Raw genomic sequence first — 18,843 nt, 5'->3', positions numbered from 1 at the left:
CCTAGGAAGATTAGAGCCACAACTGTCAGTTCTTGGAGGATGGAAAGGATAGACTAAGGACCCCAAATGGCCTGCCTCCTGGTAAGTGGTAGGGAAGTCATGCCCTTAGGATTGACCTTGAATGTGGTACAGGGTAGCCTTTCGAGAGCTGGGATTGGGCCCCAGACAGGGAGGTGAGGGAAGGCCTGCATAGCCACTTGATGTCAACTTCAAAAGCTTGCTCTCAGGGTAATCACTGCAGTCACCTGGGTGCAGTGAAACACCCAAAACTGCTTGGCTGGTCTCCAACCAGCTACACATTGAGCATTCTAGCTGCTTCCCCAGAGGCCTACTGACTGGTGAGCTCACTGAGCAGAGGCTGAACAGACCTCCCAAGAACTCATTCGGGATTTGAAGTGACAACACTCGTCCTTTTCAAACCGGCAACTGTGGCCTACTTGATGCCAGCACAAGCTCACCCAAGCTGACAGCGGCTGGTCCTGGCCACTGGAGAGCTTACATACCTGTGCCTCAAACCAGTTTAATCATAATCTCTGGAATCAGCTTTGGCCACCATGGCAAAATTTAAGTGCCTCAAATGACTCCAAGGCACAAACCAGAACTGGGAACCTCGGTGTGAAAGGATGCCTTCCCCAGACAGAGGGCTGGTCTCCTAGGAGCTGGGGCTAGTCTCTGGACAATGCGCTGGGAGAAAGTCAACTCAAATAGCACACTCTCCCTCCTGGAAATGGGACGCTGGAAAACTGAAGCCACTGAAGGGCCCCAGAGGGGGCTTGTCAAATCACTGAGAACCCAGACCCCTCCCTGGAAGAAACAAAACCCATGACTCCCATGACCCAATTCAAACTACCTCACAACCTTAAAGCTCTCACAGAAAAATCAAAGGTCTCAGGGATTTAGCTACTTGGAAGTGGATTTTTACTTGTAAGGAATTCTAGTGTTTTGGTCAACTGCTCATTCATTGGAGTATGTCTCCACCTCCTGGTCAGTCCTGACATGACCCCAGCTCCATCTCCCAAACTTGCCAAGTGTTATGAGCACTTCTAAATTCAAGATTACCTCATTTAACCCCTACACTAAACCAGTGAACTAGCCTGACCTGTGGTGGCACAGTGGGTAGAGCATTGACCTGGAATGCTGAGGTCTCTGGTTTGAAACCCAACTTGCCCTATCAAGGCACATGGAGTTGCTTTGTGCACCTTCCCACAAAAAGAACCCACTGAACTATTTTTTCCCCCAAGATTTCATTTATTCACTTTAGATAGAAGGGGGGAGGCACAGGAAGCATCAACTCCCATCTGTGCCTTGACCAGGGAAGCCCAGTGTTCCAGATTGATGCTTTATCCACCGCGCCACCACAGGTCAGGCTGAACTAAGTATTAATATAGTTATTTGCCATTAACAATCCCCACTGTTGGCAAAGGCAGTCTGGCAACCTCCAGAGTGCATCAGTCCTGGGCCTGGGCCACTTTCTTGCCAAGGGTGTAGGAGCGCACACAGCCTGTGCTGCCCTCGTCATCTCACGTGGGCATAGCCGTTTCAGGCCATGAACATTTTGTCTCTGCATGGTGCTCAAAGGTGAGGTGATAGGATTATCCCAGTCAGCAAGTGGCTGAACCAGAACTAATCCCCAAGGAGTCGGGCCTTGCTGGGACCTAAATTGCTCCTCATGCTGAGATTTGGGCCTTTATGCCCATGTTATAGTAACATGCCCCATCCACACACACACCACCCCAGTGAACTCAATCTCTACCCCACTGCCTGGAGGCCGGGGGAAGAACTCTGCTCCTCCTTTGAAATGGCAGTTGGATTTTATAGACCGGTCTTTCAGTTGCAAGGTCTCCTTCCCTGTTTCAGGACATCCCTCTTCCTTGGAATGCTAGGCCAGTAGCTAGGCTAACACCTCCCCTTCTGTTCTCAGCTCTGAAGCTTCCGAGGCGGCATCTAAATTGTCCTCTCACCTGTTCATCTGGTTGCACCCCGTATAGCTCCTGAACTCCTCTGCCATGAGCAGCACCCGGGGATCACAAGTGTTTTAGTACAAAATACCGCTCTGCCGTAGCCCTGCAGGCATGAAAGTGGCGCTTCATTACAGGATGATGGCCTAGCTTGCAGCTGTTCCCAAAAAAGCTAATCACTCCTCCTTTAAAGCATCATTTTCATTATCAGGGAGCTCATTTTACCTAAGTGACTTTTAAATCTCCTGAGTGCATAATGGCTTACTTCCATACCTATCTGTCTCATCTGCCCATTTCCACCTATTTATTTTCAAACTTAAGCTAAAACAAGGATGGCTTTATTTGTCCACTGGGATCAGAGCCCAAGATGAGGGATGCAAGGAGCCTGAACCAGGAGCTCCACCACATACCCACCAGAAGCTATCACCAAGTAACATTCCCCAAACCCCCATCTTCAAAGACAAGACACTAAGAATTTTTAGCTTTTTAATATGGATCAGCGTGTGTGGTTCATTTCAGCTCCTTCACTGCCAAACCTGGAGCAAGAGAGACAAAAGTGAGTCACCCAGAAGATACATGTTGAGTTACTGCTACCTGTCTGATTTTGTACTTAAGCTGAAGAGGACTCATAAAGCTAGAAAATAGCCCTTCAGGAGGTTTTGCTTAAAATATTTAGATTAAAAAAAAAAATCTGCCAGCCTTTACAAAGAGGTCCCAATTAGCTCTGACAAAGCCAAGCAGTACTGGCTACCTCCTGCTGGGAAGAGGTAGCCTTCAGTCACTCTGCTCCTAGGCAGCTCCCCCCACCAGGAGGCACCCTTTGTTTTACCTATGCTCATGGCTGCCCTACTGTATTTAATCAGTTTTCCATCCTGTAAAAATGGGGATCAAACCCAGTACCTGCCTGCTAAGGATGAAATAACTTACACACAGAGTAAGAGTGAGCTGTTAATATCCTCACTGGAAATATATGCATTCTAATATGTATTAGAAAAGCATGAGAATGGAAACAAATTTCCCTTGGTCAGTGAACCACTTCTTGGTATGGACAACTCTGGAGAATCATCGCTCCTTGCACCACCAACAGCAAGAGCAGATACTTAGACCACAGGATGGACTTCCCTCAATTTGGAGATGACTTAAGAAACAAGATGGTGACATGAGCATCTTTGCCATTCCTGGCCACTCACCCAGGATTCCCACTTACTCACCTGGGGGCAGGGACTGCTTCAGTTTCTCTGCCTTCTCTTTGTCTGTGATGACCAAGGTATAAAGGTATCTGCTACACCGGACTTTAAACTTCACATTATCCTTATTTTTCTTGATCTTGACAGCTATCAAAAGGACCAGAATCAGTAACTTAATTGCACCTCAGAAATCACATGGTTCACCTGCTTTATACACATGCAGAAGAGTGGCACTTATGACTGCCACCACTGATAGAGCTGTGCTTGTCTCCGTGTCCTGTCCCTCTGTTAAAACAGAAAACACTCCCTCTGTGACCTCAACATTTAAAGTGTCAGAGATCTACCTTTCCCATAATGAATACTCAAGAGCACGGGGCTTAATCTACTTGTTTATGTATCAGGTACACTGAACACATCATTGAACATTCTGTCCCCATCTTATTTTTCTGAAGAAATGGAAGTAGTTTCTGGAAGCCAGTTCCTCTGCAGATGTGATGACATGTAAAGACAATGGCAAAGCATAGTGAGTGTGTGCTGAGGTTTCCTAAACCTTACATGGAACCCACTTTCTGGGCTCTTCACTTCTGCCAAATCCAACAGTGCAACTTCTCAAGTCTGGTTACGGACAAGTGTCAATGCATTTCCACATGGCCAGCAGCTACTCTGGCTGCTGAAAGATAACTGCCTCCCTGTAGGCCAGTCATTTCAAGGAACCATCACACCCTGTATTCCAACTTCTTTAAAAACAGCTCAGACACTCCCATGCCTCAGCCCAAGTACCTGATTAGACGCACAAGCACTCAGAAGCAGCACAGGTTAACTTGTACTAACAACCCCATTTCTGCCAACAACTGTTAAAAGGATAGGGCACAAAACCGGAAACGAAAGCACTTGGCTCCGAGTCTGCATGCAACACTGGCTGCCTTGGCTCCTGTTTTAATAAATCCAGAAGGCCTGACCAGGCGGTGGCATAGTGGATAGATCGTTGGACTGGGATGCGGAAGGACCCAGGTTCGAGACCCCGGGGTTGCCAGCTTGAGCGAGGGTTCATCTGGTTTGAGTAAAGCTCACCAGCTTGGACCCAGGGTCACTGGCTCGAACAAGGGATTACTGCTGCAGAAGGCCCCCGGTCAAGGCACATATGAGAAAGCAATCAATGAACTAAGGTGTCGCAAAGAAAAACTAATGATTGATGCTTCTCATCTTTCTCCGTTCCTGTCTGTCTCTCCCTGTCTATCCCTCTCTGTCTCTGTAAAAAAACCCAAAAAAACCCCAGAAGCCTGGATATTCATTCAAACCAACTCATTTTGCTATCTTAACACTCCTCTTAAAGCTAAAATATGCTGCATTGTCCCCAGCAGCTGCTATGCACCTCTAAGCAGGTGTAAGGTATACAGATTTCTTAAAAAAGATGTAGCCCTGCCTGGGTAGGTCAGTTGGTTTGAATGCTGTACCAATACGCCTAGGCTGTGGGTTTGATACATGGTCAAAAATACAAGTATTAACCAATGAATGAATGCATAAATAAGTGGAACAACAAATTGATGTTTCTCTAAAATCACTACATAAATTAAGCAGGGAGAAGAGGTATCTGTGCACCAAATGTTCATAGCAACATTATTCATAATAGTTAAAAGGTGGAAACCCCTTAAATGTCTGTAACAGGACAAATGAATAAACAAGATGTGGTATTCAGCCTTGAGGACAAATGAGAAAGCCAGTCCCAAAAGAACAAATACTGTCTGGTCTCACAAGGTTCCTAGGGAAGTCAAATTGGTAGAGAAAGAGACTACAGTGGTGGTTGCCAGCGATCAAAAGGAAAGAATGGGGAGTTAATTTTTAATTTATTTATTTGTTTATTTATTTATTTACAGGGACAGAGAGAGAGTCAGATAGAGGGATAGACAGGGACAGACAGACAGGAACGGAGAGAGATGAGAAGCATCAATCATCAGTTTTTCGTTGCGACACTTTAGTTGTTCATTGATTGCTTTCTCATATGTGCCATGACCGTGGGCCTTCAGCAGACTGAGCAGCCCCCTGCTTGAGCCAGTGACCTTGGGTCCATGCTAGTGAGCTTTATGCTCAAGCCAGATGAGCCTGCGTTCAAGCTGGCAACCCCGGGGGTCTCGAACCTGGGTCCTTCCGCATCCCAGTCTGACGCTCTATCCACTGCGCCACCGCCTGGTCAGGCGGGAGTTAATTTTTAATGATGGTATCAGTTTTGCAAGATCAAGAGTTTTGGAGGCCCTGGCCGGTTGGCTCAGTGGTAGAGCATCGACCTGGCGTGCAGAAGTCCCGGGTTCGATTCCGGCCAGGGCACACAGGAGAAGCGCCTATTTGCTTCTCCACCCCTCCCCCTCTCCTTCCTCTCTGTCTCTCTCTTCCCCTCCCGCAGCCAAGGCTCCATTGGAGCAAAAGATGGCCCGGGCGCTGGGGATGGCTCCTTGGCCTCTGCCCCAGGCACTAGAGTGGCTCTGGTCGCAACAGAGCGACGCCCCGGAGGGGCAGAGTGTCGCCCCTGGTGGGCGTGCCAGGTGGATCCCAGTTGGGCGCATGTGGGAGTCTGTCTGGCTGTCTCTCCCCGTTTCCAGCTTCAGAAAAAGAAAAAGAAAAAAAAAAAAAAGAGTTTTGGAGATGCAGCATGAATGCATTTAACATCAGCAAAATGTACAATTAAATATAGTAAGTTTTCCCTGGCTGGCTGGCTCAGTGGTAGAGCATCGGCCTGGTGTGCAGGAGTCCCGGGTTCGATTCCCGGCCAGGGCACACAGGAGAGGCGCCCATCTGCTTCTCCACCCCTCCCCCTCTCCTTCCTCTCTCTCTCTCTTCCCCTCCTGCAGCCGAGGTTCCACTGGAGCAAAGTTGGCCCGGGCGTTGAGGATGGCTCTATGGCCTCTGCCTCAGGCACTAGAATGGCTCTGGTTGCAACAGAGCAACGCCCCAGATGGGCAGAGCATTGCCCTCTGGTGGGTAGGCCGGGTGGATCCTGGTCGGGCGCATGTGGGAGTCTGACTGCCTTCCCGTTTCCAACTTCAGAAAAATACACACACACACACACACAAAAAGTTTTATGCTATGCACATTTTAGAATTAAAATAAAAATATTAACTTACTGAACAACCTATTATGTCCAGGGGACCATGATCCCTACCTTCACAGGACAAACTGTCTAAAATCAGGCTCTGAAACAATTAAAATGCAAATGAAATGTATGGGTTTAGTGTCATTTCTTCAATTTACTGAGGTCTCTAGTAGATCATCTGATGTGATCCTTGCACCAGTCCCATCAGAAAGACACTATTATCACACCCTCCAAGAAAAGGGTGTCATGTTTAACTTGTCAACAGCTACTTATTAAGCTGGGACTTGAGCCAAGCAGTTAACACCAATTCCCTGGTCTTAACTAAAACTGACATGAACAACGCCTCCTCCTTTTTTTTAGTTTTTGAAAATTCATTGATTTTAGATGTGGGAAGGAAGAAAAAGGGAGAGGAAAAACAAGGGGGTGAGGGTGGGGCAGAGAGATGGAGAGAGACAAACATCAATTTGTTCCACTTATTTATGCATTTATTGGCTCACTCTGGTATGTGCTTTGATCAGGGATGGAACCTGCAACCTTGGTGTTAGGATGACGCTCAAACTACACGGGCATGGGGAAGATCTCTTTACAGCATGACAGTGCACTGGCACCTGTGGTCCCACAACCATCCAGCAGGGCAGACATTCCCATCAGATAGATGCCACTTGTCTCCACAGGTGGTCACCATTTCATCCAGGTTACCAGAGGACCAAAGGCAACAGATTGTTTCTGGTCCCGGGGACACCATTATGACCCCCCACCAACCCAATGAAAGGCTCTCCCTCACATCATTTCATCCCATCGCTGACAAAAAGCACCTGAGAGGATCAGTCTCAGCTCTACTTCCACAAATGATCTGATTTCCTCTTTGTGACACATCTCAATGGGAAAAGGACACTTGTACGTAGCAAAAAAATAAGAAAGAATCTAGGTTAACACAACCCACGAATTCCAGATCTCTTCTGTATTAACCGCAAGCCACCAAACCTCCTTCACCCATGATAAAGGAGTAACATCAGAACCCCGTTTGGTGCAGAAATGAGAACACACGAGCACCAGGGGCCAGCACACACCAATCAATAGCTTGCCGTTTTGTATTTCTGATGCATCACTTCCTTTCCTCTTAATACAGACCAAGAAACTAATACACGTCGAAGTGAGACTGCTTAGTAAGTGAAGTTCATAGCGAGCAGGGTCTGCAGTCAGCCCAGTATCAAACCTGCAGTACTAACTCCGGCTTCATGGGACCCGTATTTCTAGAAGTTGCACTCAGTAAGGCTGCTGTTCACAGCACTAAAGCAACACCACAACTGAAACAAAAATCAAGTCAGGCCGGTTTTAGAGTGTTTATAATTCGCTAAGGAAGATAACAGGACAACAAAGTTTTTCTTGCGGGATACACAACAAAGGCACGCTCCCAGCTGCCAGGCACGTGCTCATTTACCAGCCTCCCGTCCAACACTTCGGGAAGCCCCTCCGCAGCAGCACCAGTGCGGAGACCGCTCACTTACATTTGGCATCCTTTCGTCTGGCTGTGAGCAGGAAGTCCTTGATTTCTTCAATTTTGCGAGGCTGCAATACAAAGGAAACGGGGAATGGGCAGATTAGACGTTTACTAGCGATGGTCAAGTAAACCAGCCCCTCTCGGGGCTCCGGAAACCCTCGCGAAGGGTCCCAGGCAGGGGCCGTACTCACCATAGCTACGTGCGGAGAGGAGGCGCCCGGCACCTAGAGAAAGAGAAACGTAGGCGTCCACGGATCTCGGGAACCAAGAGAGACCCCATTTTCCTCTCCGACCCCGCGAAATGCCGTCCCCATAACACTCCATCCTCCTTCCCCGCAACCTCAACCCAGGGTAGGGGTCCGCAAACTTCACCCGGCCGTGGATTACCTTGGATTATCCCCCACAATCCCCGTGCACAGCCCAATAGGTACTTACAGCTAGCGGCAAGACGCAAAGAAGATGAAAAGGAACGAAACTTCCGTTTCCGGGCAGTTAAACCTTCCCCCGGAAGAAACTGGGTACGGTGTCTGCAAAGGGTCAAGAATTATGGAGGCGTTCGCCTTTCCATTGCAGTAGTATGCTCCCTATGGCTTTAATGCGTAGTGCAGCTCCACGAATGTAACAGGCCACTTCCCTCCTCCACGCCTCTTTTATACACCCCCCCCATCCCGAAACCTCTTAGCTTTGCTAGATTTTATTTTAGATCCCGTTTGAAGTCCTAACACTAATATCTACTACTGCCATAGTCCTGTGCATTGGGCATCGATGTACACAGTGATTTTCTCACTTAAACGAAGGGACCTTCCTATGTATATTTTATATTTTATTATTATTATTATTACTTTTTTTTTTTTTTTACAGAGACAGAGAGAGAGTCAGAGATAGGGACGGACAGACAGGAACGGAGAGAGATGAGAAGCATCAATCATCAGTTTTTCTTTGCAACACTTTAGTTGCAAAAAGGGGGGGGGGCTACAGCAGACGGAGTAACCCCTTGCTCAAGCCAGCAACTCTGGGTCCAAGCTGGTAAGTTTTGCTCAAACCAGATGAGCCCGAGCTCAAGCTGGCGACCTCAGGGTCTCGAACCTGGGTCCTTCTCATCCCAGTCTGACGCTCTATCCACTGCGCCACCGCCTGGTCAGGCAAGGGAATGTTTTCTTTTGCATCTTATTTTTTATATTTTATTATTATTGTTGTTGTTGTTGTATTTTTCCGAAGTTAGAAGCAGGGAGGTATCAGACACTCCCACATGCACCCGACCAGGATCTACCCTGGCATGCCCAACAGGGGGTGATGCTCTGCCCATGTGGGGCGTTGTTCTGTTGCTGCCTGAGCCATTCTAGCACCTGAGGGAGAGGCCATGGAGCTGTCCTCAGCCCTGTGCCAACTTTGCTCCAATAGAGCCTTGGCTACAGGAGGGGAAGAGAGAGACAGAGAGGAAGGAGGGGGGAAGGGTGGAGAAGCAGATGGGCGCTTTTCCTGTGTGCCCTGACCGGGAATCAAACCCAGGACTTCCACACATTGGGCCAATGCTCTATATGAACCTCTTTCTAGGGCTTTTTCACATTTCCTTCTTGTCTTCTTTTCCACAGACATCTGATCTGTCAGGAGCAGGGCCCTCTTTTCCATTTAAATATGGTGACCAACCTTTTTACAATGAAAAGGACAAAAATAAATTGAAGAAAACAATATCGTAAATAAAAGAAACATTTTATTCATTGCAACAATAATACACTATAATATGATAAATATATAAGAAAAATATTTGTAATATTTTATATTGTAATTATGCTTACATGCCTATTAATTTTTAATAATAATTGTAAGAAAAAAGTACTCATTTAGATACAAATACATCACATCACACGCAATGAATCGACTCTGCATCAATCGAATACGACATTTACAGATTAGTCTTCCAATATCAAAAAGGAGGACATGTAGGAGAACACTTTTTGAGGAGGGACGGAACTTACAAAAGAAGGACTGTCCTCCCTAAAGGAAGACGATTGGTCACCTTAATTTAAGGGAGCTTTGTCACTCTCCACTTCTAATTCCTTTGAGAACTGGTGCACAATAAAAGTAAGCAAATACTTCCCAATAGCAAAGTTTTTGTCCTTCTCCATGGGGAGAATGAAGGCTTGTCGGAGCTGGGAGAGGAGAAGTCAAGACTTGAACCCATGCTGCTCAGATCCCCCAGCTCAGGCTTCTGAATACTTAGAGACTGCACACCTAACATGGGCCGGCAGCACGGGGAGGCGGCGTTTCCTCTGCCCTTCTGGTCCCTGCCCTTCCAGCTCGCACCTGAATAGTATTTTGTTGGCATATAATTACTCTCCACTCTCTTCAGGCAGCTCTGGAAACCGTTGGCTATCAATTTTATTTTTATCCTCCACTTTTATTTTATGTTTAACCTCTCTAAAAATGTCTACATTTTATTATATTTGTTTCCTACAAATTTAATAACTGCACAACAGAATGTAATTGCTTTGTGTGTACTATTACACCTGAAGAGAGAGTACTTTACCATATTATATTGTAATTAAAAGTTTTTTTTCCATTGATTTGAGAGGGGGAGGAGATAGAGAGAAGCATCAACCCGTTGTTCCACTTAGTTCCATTTAATTGTGCACTCATTGATTGCTCCTTGTAGATGCCCTGAGTGGGGGTGGAACCCGCATCCTTGGTGTACTGGGATGATGCTTCATCCACTGAGCCACCTGGCCAGGACCCCTGAACTTAACTTTGAACTCACCCAACTCCCCCCTGTTAAACAAGCCCAGGCTGAGCACCCTCCCTGAGTGCTAGGATACAGGGAAAAATAAACCAACAGAGAGATCATGAAATTCCTCTAATTGTACCAGAGAGCCTTTTAAAAGAAGCCAAACTATGTTTCTGTTAACTATGGATGCATCTGGGTGTTAACAGTGGGAAAAGTTAACTGGTAGGGGTTTAATTTTAGATTGTCTGAAGGTTGGGGTCCAGCCTGAGAATGATGGGAGCCTCACTCCCAAACCGAGAAGGATAGTCCCAAATCCTCGGCCTGGCTTGGCCAGCGTTCCTCGATCTGAAGCTGATGCCTTTCTGGTCATCTCTTCTCCACTGCCATATCACGGATAAACTCGCCCTTTGGACCCAAACTACTGGCCTTTTAATGTGCTGGGCGCTTCCTGACTCCAGACCTGTGTCTGTGCTGTCCCTGTGATACTAAGCCCTGCTCATCTTCTAAGGCTCAGCTCCTACCTCTCCTCAGGCAGGACCTTCACCCCTGACTCCAGACACTCATCACCCAGGCAGTAGTTGCTCACACATACCTCTTGACAGACTGTGCAGCAGCGTTAAACTTTTCACACATTTGTACCGACTTTTCTTTGAAAACAAGAATGGAGTTCCACATTCCATTGAGAGAAAACTCTTGAAACACAGTACTCATATATATATATATATATATACACACACACACACACAAAATGAATACAAAGCAATAAACTATCCCCTAATTTTTGTGAGCAATATATATACACACATGTATGTATATACAGACAGCAGGTGTTCAATGCTGACACCAGAGGATTCTCAAGCTGGATAGCTGTATGCAGCATCTGAGATCACTCACTCTATTAAGGTTGGATTGGCACATGCAGGATGGAGGGATGAATGAATAAAGGATTGGAGAGATGAGGAGGAATGGAGGGAGAAAGGGAGGGAGGAAGGGAGGGTTATAGTGGACAAAGCTGTGCCTGGCACATAGTAGATCTACAAAAAATATTTGTTGAGTAAATGGCTGGTGCTTCTGTGCACTGCAGGACATACAGGATAGGGACAGCAGACAGCAGGGGAGGCTGCACCCCCCTTTTGGCAGAGATCCCAGAGAGACAGATGTTCACCCTCTTGCATTGTATAATAAGAGAACATAGATGTGTAGTAACGAAACACAAAGGCAAATTTGTTCAAGTGCCAATGGGTTTTCTCCAGGGGGAACAAATAGCGAAATAAACAGCAGCTACTGAAAGGGGAAGCAAGGAGCCTGGAGGGAGAGCCACCCCCACTTCAGGGGTAGATGAGTCCCAAAGGTCATGGTGTGGCAGCGACTACTGGTAATCAACGGGCCAACGTCCTGGTCTCGAGTGAACCAGCCTGTGTCTCTGTGAGTGGAGCTCAGGATGCCTCATTGACAGAAGTGTCCATGGTGATGTGATGTTGGTACACAGGCAACGTGGAAAACTAAAAGAAGTTGGATTTGAGAGCAGGGCATAGCATGGTCCAGTTTGCCTGATACAGGTCACTGATCTGTGAAGCGTGGAGGATGGGTTGGAATGTCTGAGACTTGTGGCTGTAGGAGTGGTGAGGGCTACTGTCACTGTCCAAGGGCCAGGGAGGAGGGCCTCAACCAGGGGGCCGCACTGGGGTCAGAGAACAGGAGATGGACGGAGGGCGTGTCTAGAGCTGTGGGAAGCATCCGGTCCTCTCCCTTCCCTATGAACTGCTGGGCGGAGGGTCTTCGGCTAGGTCCTCGGCTGGTAAGGCACACAGCCTCGCCCTCCCCCAGCAGGCACTTCCCTGGCCACCCATGAAGCCCAACTTTGCACCAGCTTTTAGGACACCAGGACAGTCAAATAATTAGCACCCGACCTCACAAGGGGCAAAGGGGCATCAGGGTATGTGTCATGATGTGATCTTCCCAGCTCCACATTTTCTATCCATTTGTTCCATTTATTCCGTGAATGTCTAATGAGAGCCCGGGGTGGGGCAGGGGTAGAGGAGGGACACCCTAAGTTGCCTCCTCCACTTTCCACTGCTTTGTTTCTGCCTGGGCTCCCTGGGCTGGCCCAGGGCAGGGTTCATTGCACAATAGCCCATCGCTGGTTCCAGTCTTGCCTCCTTCACTTATGTGCTTCTACAGCGAGCTGTGTGGGGTGATGCTACCGCCTCTCCTTCCTCACAGGGCTGCTGTGAAACCTCAGTGGGATAAAACATAAAAGCGCAAGTCAGTGCTATCCTGACTTCCTTCAGGTCTGGAAGTCCACCTCTGCCCTGCGTGTGGTGTCCTAAAGTGGCCACACGGGGCGCCATGCCACGGCTGGACATGGAGAGCAACTAATCCGTTTCTGCTTTGAATTCTAAAGTCTCTGGCTGAGAGTGCTTATATAAATTAGAAGTAATATTTGTATAGCATTTCATACCTGATGGGGTGCTTTCATATCTACCATCTCATTTAATCTCCAAGCAGCCCCCCAGGGGCCCATGCCTTCGGCTGCCGGCAGGGCTGGTCTTTAATCATCTCAGAAAGGAGTTGTTTATTAAATCTCGAAGGTTTTCAGCAGGGGGACAGTCTGGAGTCCTTCTTGCTGAAGTCAGCTACCTGGGAAAGAATGGGGAGGAAAGGAGGAAGGCAGAGTGTGGGCATTGGGGCTGGCACCTTTTGGCGGAACCCAAGGCGGAGAGAGTAAAGGAAGGCAGAGTACCCCTCCTCTGGCCCCTGCAGAATGCAGAGAACTTCAGGTGCCCGGGGGCGCAGGACTGCTGAACTGAGAGCCACAAAGTGCGAAGGGGCAGAGCGGAGCAGGATTTCTCAGACTGGGCACTGCTGACCTTTGGACCAGATCATTCTCCGCAGAGGCAAGGTCTGTTCCGGACATCATAGGACATCAATTAGTGATTCCTGGCTTCTACCCACTAGATGCCAGACCCTCATAGTTGTGACAGACACATCTCCAGACATTGCCAAATGTCCCCTGGTGGCACAATCACTTCTTGTTGAGACCTACTTGGCTAAAAGGACAAAACCCTGGAGATATTTAGTATATGGGGTGTCTGTTCCATGCCTATGGCCAGGCCACTGCTGGGCTTGGGCTTCTGGCTTTGCAGCCCATATCAGCTCTCATTTCTGTGCCTAACCCTTTCTCTGGAATGTTCGGAGGGTTGACCTTCAGTTCTGCTGCTTCTGCCTGGGGCTCTGGCTGCTGGCAAGGTGGGTGCAGGCAGGCAGTCACCAGGAGAAGCCCTGGGCTACTGGCTTTGCAGCCCGTATCAGCTCTCATTTCTGTGCCTAACCCTTTCTCTGGAATGTTCGGAGGGTCGACCTTCAGTTCTGCTGCTTCTGCCTGGGCTCTGGCTGCTGGCAAGGTGGGGTGCAGGCAGGCAGTCACCAGGAGAAGCCCGAACCTTCGGAACAGTCTGCTGCTCCTCCATGGGCCCCTTTCCAGCAGGGGACTCTGCGTAGGGGGTGGGGTGGAAGTGGGGGAGGGGTGGAGTGGGAGACAAGATGTGGTACCCCCTGACCCCCTCTCCAGTAAGGGGCCTGACAGTCAGCAAACGCCCACCTGCCCAGACAGCTCGTTGACTGATTAAATGGATTCACCCCATTCTTGGACAGCTCTTCTGTCAGCCAGGCACTGTGCTGGGTGCTTTCCCTGTCCCGGCAACAACCTTTCACACAGCTTCGTGTCGCTCTGGCTTTGTGCCAGCCTCTGGTGAGGACACAGCATTGAGGTCCTGTCTGCATCTCTGTCTTCCTCTCAAGGCGCCCCTAGACTAACAGGGAGGCAGTGAAAAGGCAGGGCCACATGGACAGTAAGTGCTTCTCACTGTGGGGCCAGATGGAGGGTGTGGGGGACTGATCAGGTCGGGAATGGGGTGGGACTGGAGAAATCCTCCAGGGACAAGTCACAGTGATGCTAGTTCACAGGGGAGAAAACCCAGCCAGCACACTTAGTGCAGCCCGCCTGAACGTGCAAACCCTCACAGCACGTGTGTCCAGAGGGCCAGAGTAGAGAAGCAGTCAGACTGGGCGACAGGAAACCAGGAGGTATTTCTGGAGGAGGTATTGTAATAGGGTGGGAAGAAAACTGTCCCTGGAGACAGCTAGTCTTGGGGTCACATCCTGTTTCTGGCTGGGAGACCTTGATAGAATCTCCTGGCACCTCTGAGCCCCAGTCTTTGTTGAGAATAATCCCTTCTTTCAAACCTTCCTGCCAGTTGTGGGTAGCCTGCACAACTGTCTGCAGCTGCCCTGCTTTTGAGAAACCAGGAGACAGGAGGAACGGAAAGTACTTAGCCCAGCAGCTGGCTGGCTCTGTGACTGTTCATGGAATGTGAGTCCAAGGCGAGAGTTGCCCATGGATCTGGAGAACTTGGAGAACTTCCACCTGGAGAAGTGGAGGTGGGCTGGAGTGGCCAGCATTCCTTTCCCCAGAGCTTGGTGACACCGGCAGAGGGGACCCCACAGAAAGCCTGCCAAATCTTTCCTGAGGTGGGGCACAGTCAGCTGCGACAGATGACACCTCCTCAACTCCTCTGCTTCCTCCCATGTCCCTCTCATCCTATGAAGTGCTGCTGCAGTGCCCAAGCTGCTACCAATTAGACGGTGTCCACCGGCAGCGAGGAAAATCACACCGGGGCCGGCAGAGGAGAATCCGTCTTGTGTAAGGGACAAGCACCCCTCCTCTATGTCAACGTGTGCCAGGGTGACTGGGCATTCGAGTGAGAAAGGAAATGGGCACGGTCCCTCACAGTAAGGGACAGGGGCCAGACTATCAGCTTGTATATATCTTGCATTATGCAACGGAAGAGAGGAAATCAATAGAGCTGTCAGCGGTTTAATGCATTCAGTATTGCAGACATCCCCATCTCAGGGTGCTCCAGACAGATGCTTCAAATTAAAAACAAGGGAGGGGGGGACAGCGGCTGAGAGGGTGGGAGATAAACACCCTGACAGACCAGAGAGAAGGAGGGACACAACCGAGGCTCTGGGAAAATTAAAGTCCATAAATCAGTAGGCTTAGCAAGCATCCTGGATGTGAATGACAGGAGACCCTTATCAGCAGCAGTAGTGTCCCAGGTCCTGGGCCCCCTCTGCTGGGCAGGAGTCCAGGGGGGGGGGGAGAGTGGGCAGGCCTCATGTATCAACAGTGTTAATGCGGACAGGGGTGAGGGCAGGGCTGGACTGGGTGTGGAGTGGGGAGCGATATGAAATGAGTGATAACCTCATAGCCTGTATGTGTGTGGGGGCTTCAGGTGGGGCTGTGGCACTTTGTTTCCTATTAACTGCTCCCACTCATGAAGCCTTGGCCTTAGGGGGCTCTGGAATCCCTGACCCCTGCTCAACCCCACAGATCGTGCTCTCAGCCTGGGCGGGGACCCTCCCAGCTGGGCCCCGGCCTGCCTTTCCTCTCTGTCTCTGACTGTCTGTCTGCCAGCTCCTGTCTGTTTCTCTGGCTCTCCACGTCCGTGAGTCTGCGTTCTGCCCACTGAGCACCTGTGTTTTCCTTAACCTCCGAGACTCTTTCCTCTGCCCCCTCATCAGTGACCCGGAGACCTTCTTCAGGCCCTCCTTTGAGCCGGTGGATGGGGACACCTGTGGCGGAGGCTGAGTAGCCCATGTGTCTTTCCCAGAGCTGGTCAGCCAGTAGGGAGGACCCAGAAAGGGCATGTGCTTCACTGTGTTACATCACCTGGGACAAGTTCTACCACTTAAATTGGTGACTGCACTTCCAAAAACAATTATCAAGTGCTGCAATGGCCCCCACAGTAAGGAGATTGAATAGACCACTCCCTACTGCTGTGTGCTGCCGGAAGCAGGAGCTCAGCGTCTGCAGGCTGCCAGCGTGGGAGGCACCACGTGCATGCGCTACCTGCCTTTGGGCACGTGCACACTCAAGGAGGGAGAGGGTGCCATGGTGGAGACAGCCAGGGTTGTGCCTTGGAAGCCAGCAGCTCCAAGGGTCACCAGTCTTTCCTGTTTCCTTCTCTGGTATGTTTGAGCAGGGAGAAATAATCTAGACCCATCTCGGGTGGACACAGAGGGACAAACCAACCTGCACTTTACTGATGAGGTTCTCAAAGCACAGAGAGGTTAACTTACTTGCCCAGGGTCCCAGAGGTGAGAAGCCTTTGCCACATCCTCCTCCGTGCAAAGGCCCATGGGCAGCCTCACTGCCCTCGGCCTGGGAATCACAGCATCCTGGAGAAGGAGGAATGGAGGCAGAGTCGCCTGGACGGCTCTCAGGGAAGGGGGATCTTCAGAGGGGCTGCTGGCTGTCCCTACAGTCTGCTCTGCCAAGTGGAGCCTTCTCCTCAGCCCCACTGCTCTCTGAAGCACCTGGCCAGGTGACATGAGTTGTTCCCTTTGCTCGGTCATTCCTCTCCTTAGATGTAGCCTGTGGCCTCTGGGCTGCACTGGAAGTGGAAGAAGGTGGGGTAGAGGTGGAGGGCAGGCTGGACGCTGGCCCTACTCCTGTCCACTTCCTCCTCACCTTCCTGTTCATAATTTCCCTCTCAGCCCTGCCTGACAGGCTGATCGGCTATTAATGGAGCAAGACAGATGCAGTTGGCCTGTTAATTACAGCTGATGAAGTCTTCAGCTCAGAGTTCCCAGGGGAATGGGGGAGGAGGGACCATAGTCATTGTCAACAGGGCCCTATCCTTGGGTTTAACCCTCTGAGAGCAGGCGCCTGGGTGGGATTGGAAGAGAATCACTGCATGTGCCCGAATGGAGTCACATCAGACCTGGAGAGGAAGGCTGCTGAGCAGTGAGGGACCCTGTTCTGTGACTTCAAGGTAAAATGGGGACAAAAGCTACTGCTGTGTGGACTGCCTACTATGTGCCATGTGCCACACCAGCTGCTCTGTGAAGACCATCTCCTATAATCCTCACAACAACCCTAAATTAGGTAAGATCACAACCTGCACTTTACTGATGAGGCTTTCAAAGCACAGAGAGGCTAACATACTTGCCCAAGGTCACACAGCTAGTAACTAGAGGGAATGGATGCTTCATTACACAAAGTGTTGGGTACAAAGTGTTTCCTTATTGACTTCCTCAAAGCCTTTTGCCTCCCTCTCCAGGGACCAATTGAGTCACAGGTTGCTGAGAGAAGGACCCAAATTGTGAAGTCATTCATTTCATCTACAAATAATTATGAAGCAGCTCCTCTGTGCTAGAACTGATGGGGGGGGGTCAAGTGACATGCAAACATATTTTCTGTCCTCATGGAGCTTGCCCTTCAGCTTGGGAGGTTGACCAGCTCTGCCCACCACCTCTCCAGAGCCAGCCCCATGGCTCCTGCTGAGAAGGCAGTGGTTGTAGGACCTCACCACCCATGATGTGTGACAACACCCCGTGACCTCAGATCATTACAGCAACCTGGAGCAACCCTGTAACTCAGAGAATCTGGTTTGTGGCTACTTGGTCTGGGATTTCATGTAAACTAGAGGCCAAGGGCACCTCTCCAAAGGAAGCCACATGGGTGTGTGTAAGCAGGCGTCAGGGACGAGGTGGCTCCCAAGGAAGAGCAGCTGTTGGACTTCTTCCTAGTGCCTGTAACAACAGCAGCTAAACCTTCTGTCCCTGCATACTGTGAGGTTCCCCCACCCCTCATATTTCTGCCTTTTCCTGTAGCTCGTTTGAATTGGTCTCCATTTTTGGAAGCTGAATGATGCCTAAGGTGGAAGTCATTTGGGGCATATGATTCCCATGCTGCAGGACACAGAAGTAGGGAGTGGGCCTCATCCCAGGATCTCAATGAATGACCATGATTTCACCAGGCAGAGAACAGAGACAGAGGAGTCAGGACGAGAACCTGACAGGGAACAGCACATTCAAAGGTGAGGAGCTACCCCAGGGGTCTGTTCGAGCCTGCTATTAGACCTGGAGGGGGGTGCACAGAATAGGAGGTGCATTATTTTCTAATTAAGAGAGAGAAAACAGTTCTAACTCACCCCCAGCCAGCGTACTTCGGGGCCATCCCTCATCTTAATGAGCCCATCCGAATCTCATTTGCTAATGAGGAATTTAATGGTCACAGACTGACAAGCAAGACTGAGAGGGGAGATGGGAAGGTCGTTATGAAAAAAAAAAGTGTGTAGCTAAATGCCACACCACTGCCGTCCCACCTGCCTACCCAGGGTGTCAGCCCAGACTGGGTGAGAGGTGAGAACAGAGACTGGCTTGACCTCACTACCAAATGGGGCTCCCGATTGGGCCTATGGGTCAGCACCATGGACAGGGGACAGCCTTGCTTTAAGTTTCCCTAGTCTGGAATGTCTTTTCTGTGACTTTTGCTCCCTACTTTTTTTTTTCTATGACTTTTGCTCCCTGTTTTCCCAAGACTC

At 49.6% G+C, this 18,843-nt stretch overlaps 1 protein-coding gene across 2 annotated transcripts; it reads right to left on the bottom strand.

The window, feature by feature from the left end:
• Positions 1–2,427: 2,427 nt before the first annotated feature.
• On the bottom strand, positions 2,428–8,255 carry RPL38 (ribosomal protein L38). Of its 2 annotated transcripts, none has more exons than XM_066237158.1 (5): positions 8,167–8,255; positions 7,923–7,955; positions 7,739–7,799; positions 3,170–3,292; positions 2,428–2,494 (listed from the first exon to the last, which is right to left on the bottom strand). In XM_066237158.1, exons 2-5 carry the CDS (start codon positions 7,923–7,925, stop codon positions 2,469–2,471), a joined length of 213 nt encoding a protein of 70 aa, XP_066093255.1. In that variant the 5' UTR covers positions 7,926–7,955; positions 8,167–8,255; the 3' UTR covers positions 2,428–2,468. The 2 variants fall into 2 exon arrangements, with proteins under 2 accessions (XP_066093255.1, XP_066093256.1); XM_066237159.1 differs by lacking the exon at positions 8,167–8,255 and adding an exon at positions 8,119–8,160.
• Between the last annotated feature and the right edge of the window lie 10,588 nt (positions 8,256–18,843).

The sequence above is a fragment of the Saccopteryx bilineata genome, chromosome 6, assembly GCF_036850765.1.
Source record: "Saccopteryx bilineata isolate mSacBil1 chromosome 6, mSacBil1_pri_phased_curated, whole genome shotgun sequence".
Taxonomy (NCBI): Eukaryota; Metazoa; Chordata; class Mammalia; order Chiroptera; family Emballonuridae; genus Saccopteryx; species Saccopteryx bilineata.
Note: the sequence above shows the minus strand (reverse complement) of the source record. Positions and strands in the feature narration are given on the sequence as shown.

Bases quoted from the DNA above. Each gene is read 5' to 3' on its own strand.
- RPL38 (XM_066237158.1), bottom strand. The intron at 3,293-7,738 runs GTAAGTGAGCGG...TCCTTTTGATAG, and splicing joins CAGACGAAAGGATGCCAAAT to CTGTCAAGATCAAGAAAAAT. The intron at 2,495-3,169 runs GTGAGTAAGTGG...CTCTTGCTCCAG, and splicing joins GAAGCAGTCCCTGCCCCCAG to GTTTGGCAGTGAAGGAGCTG.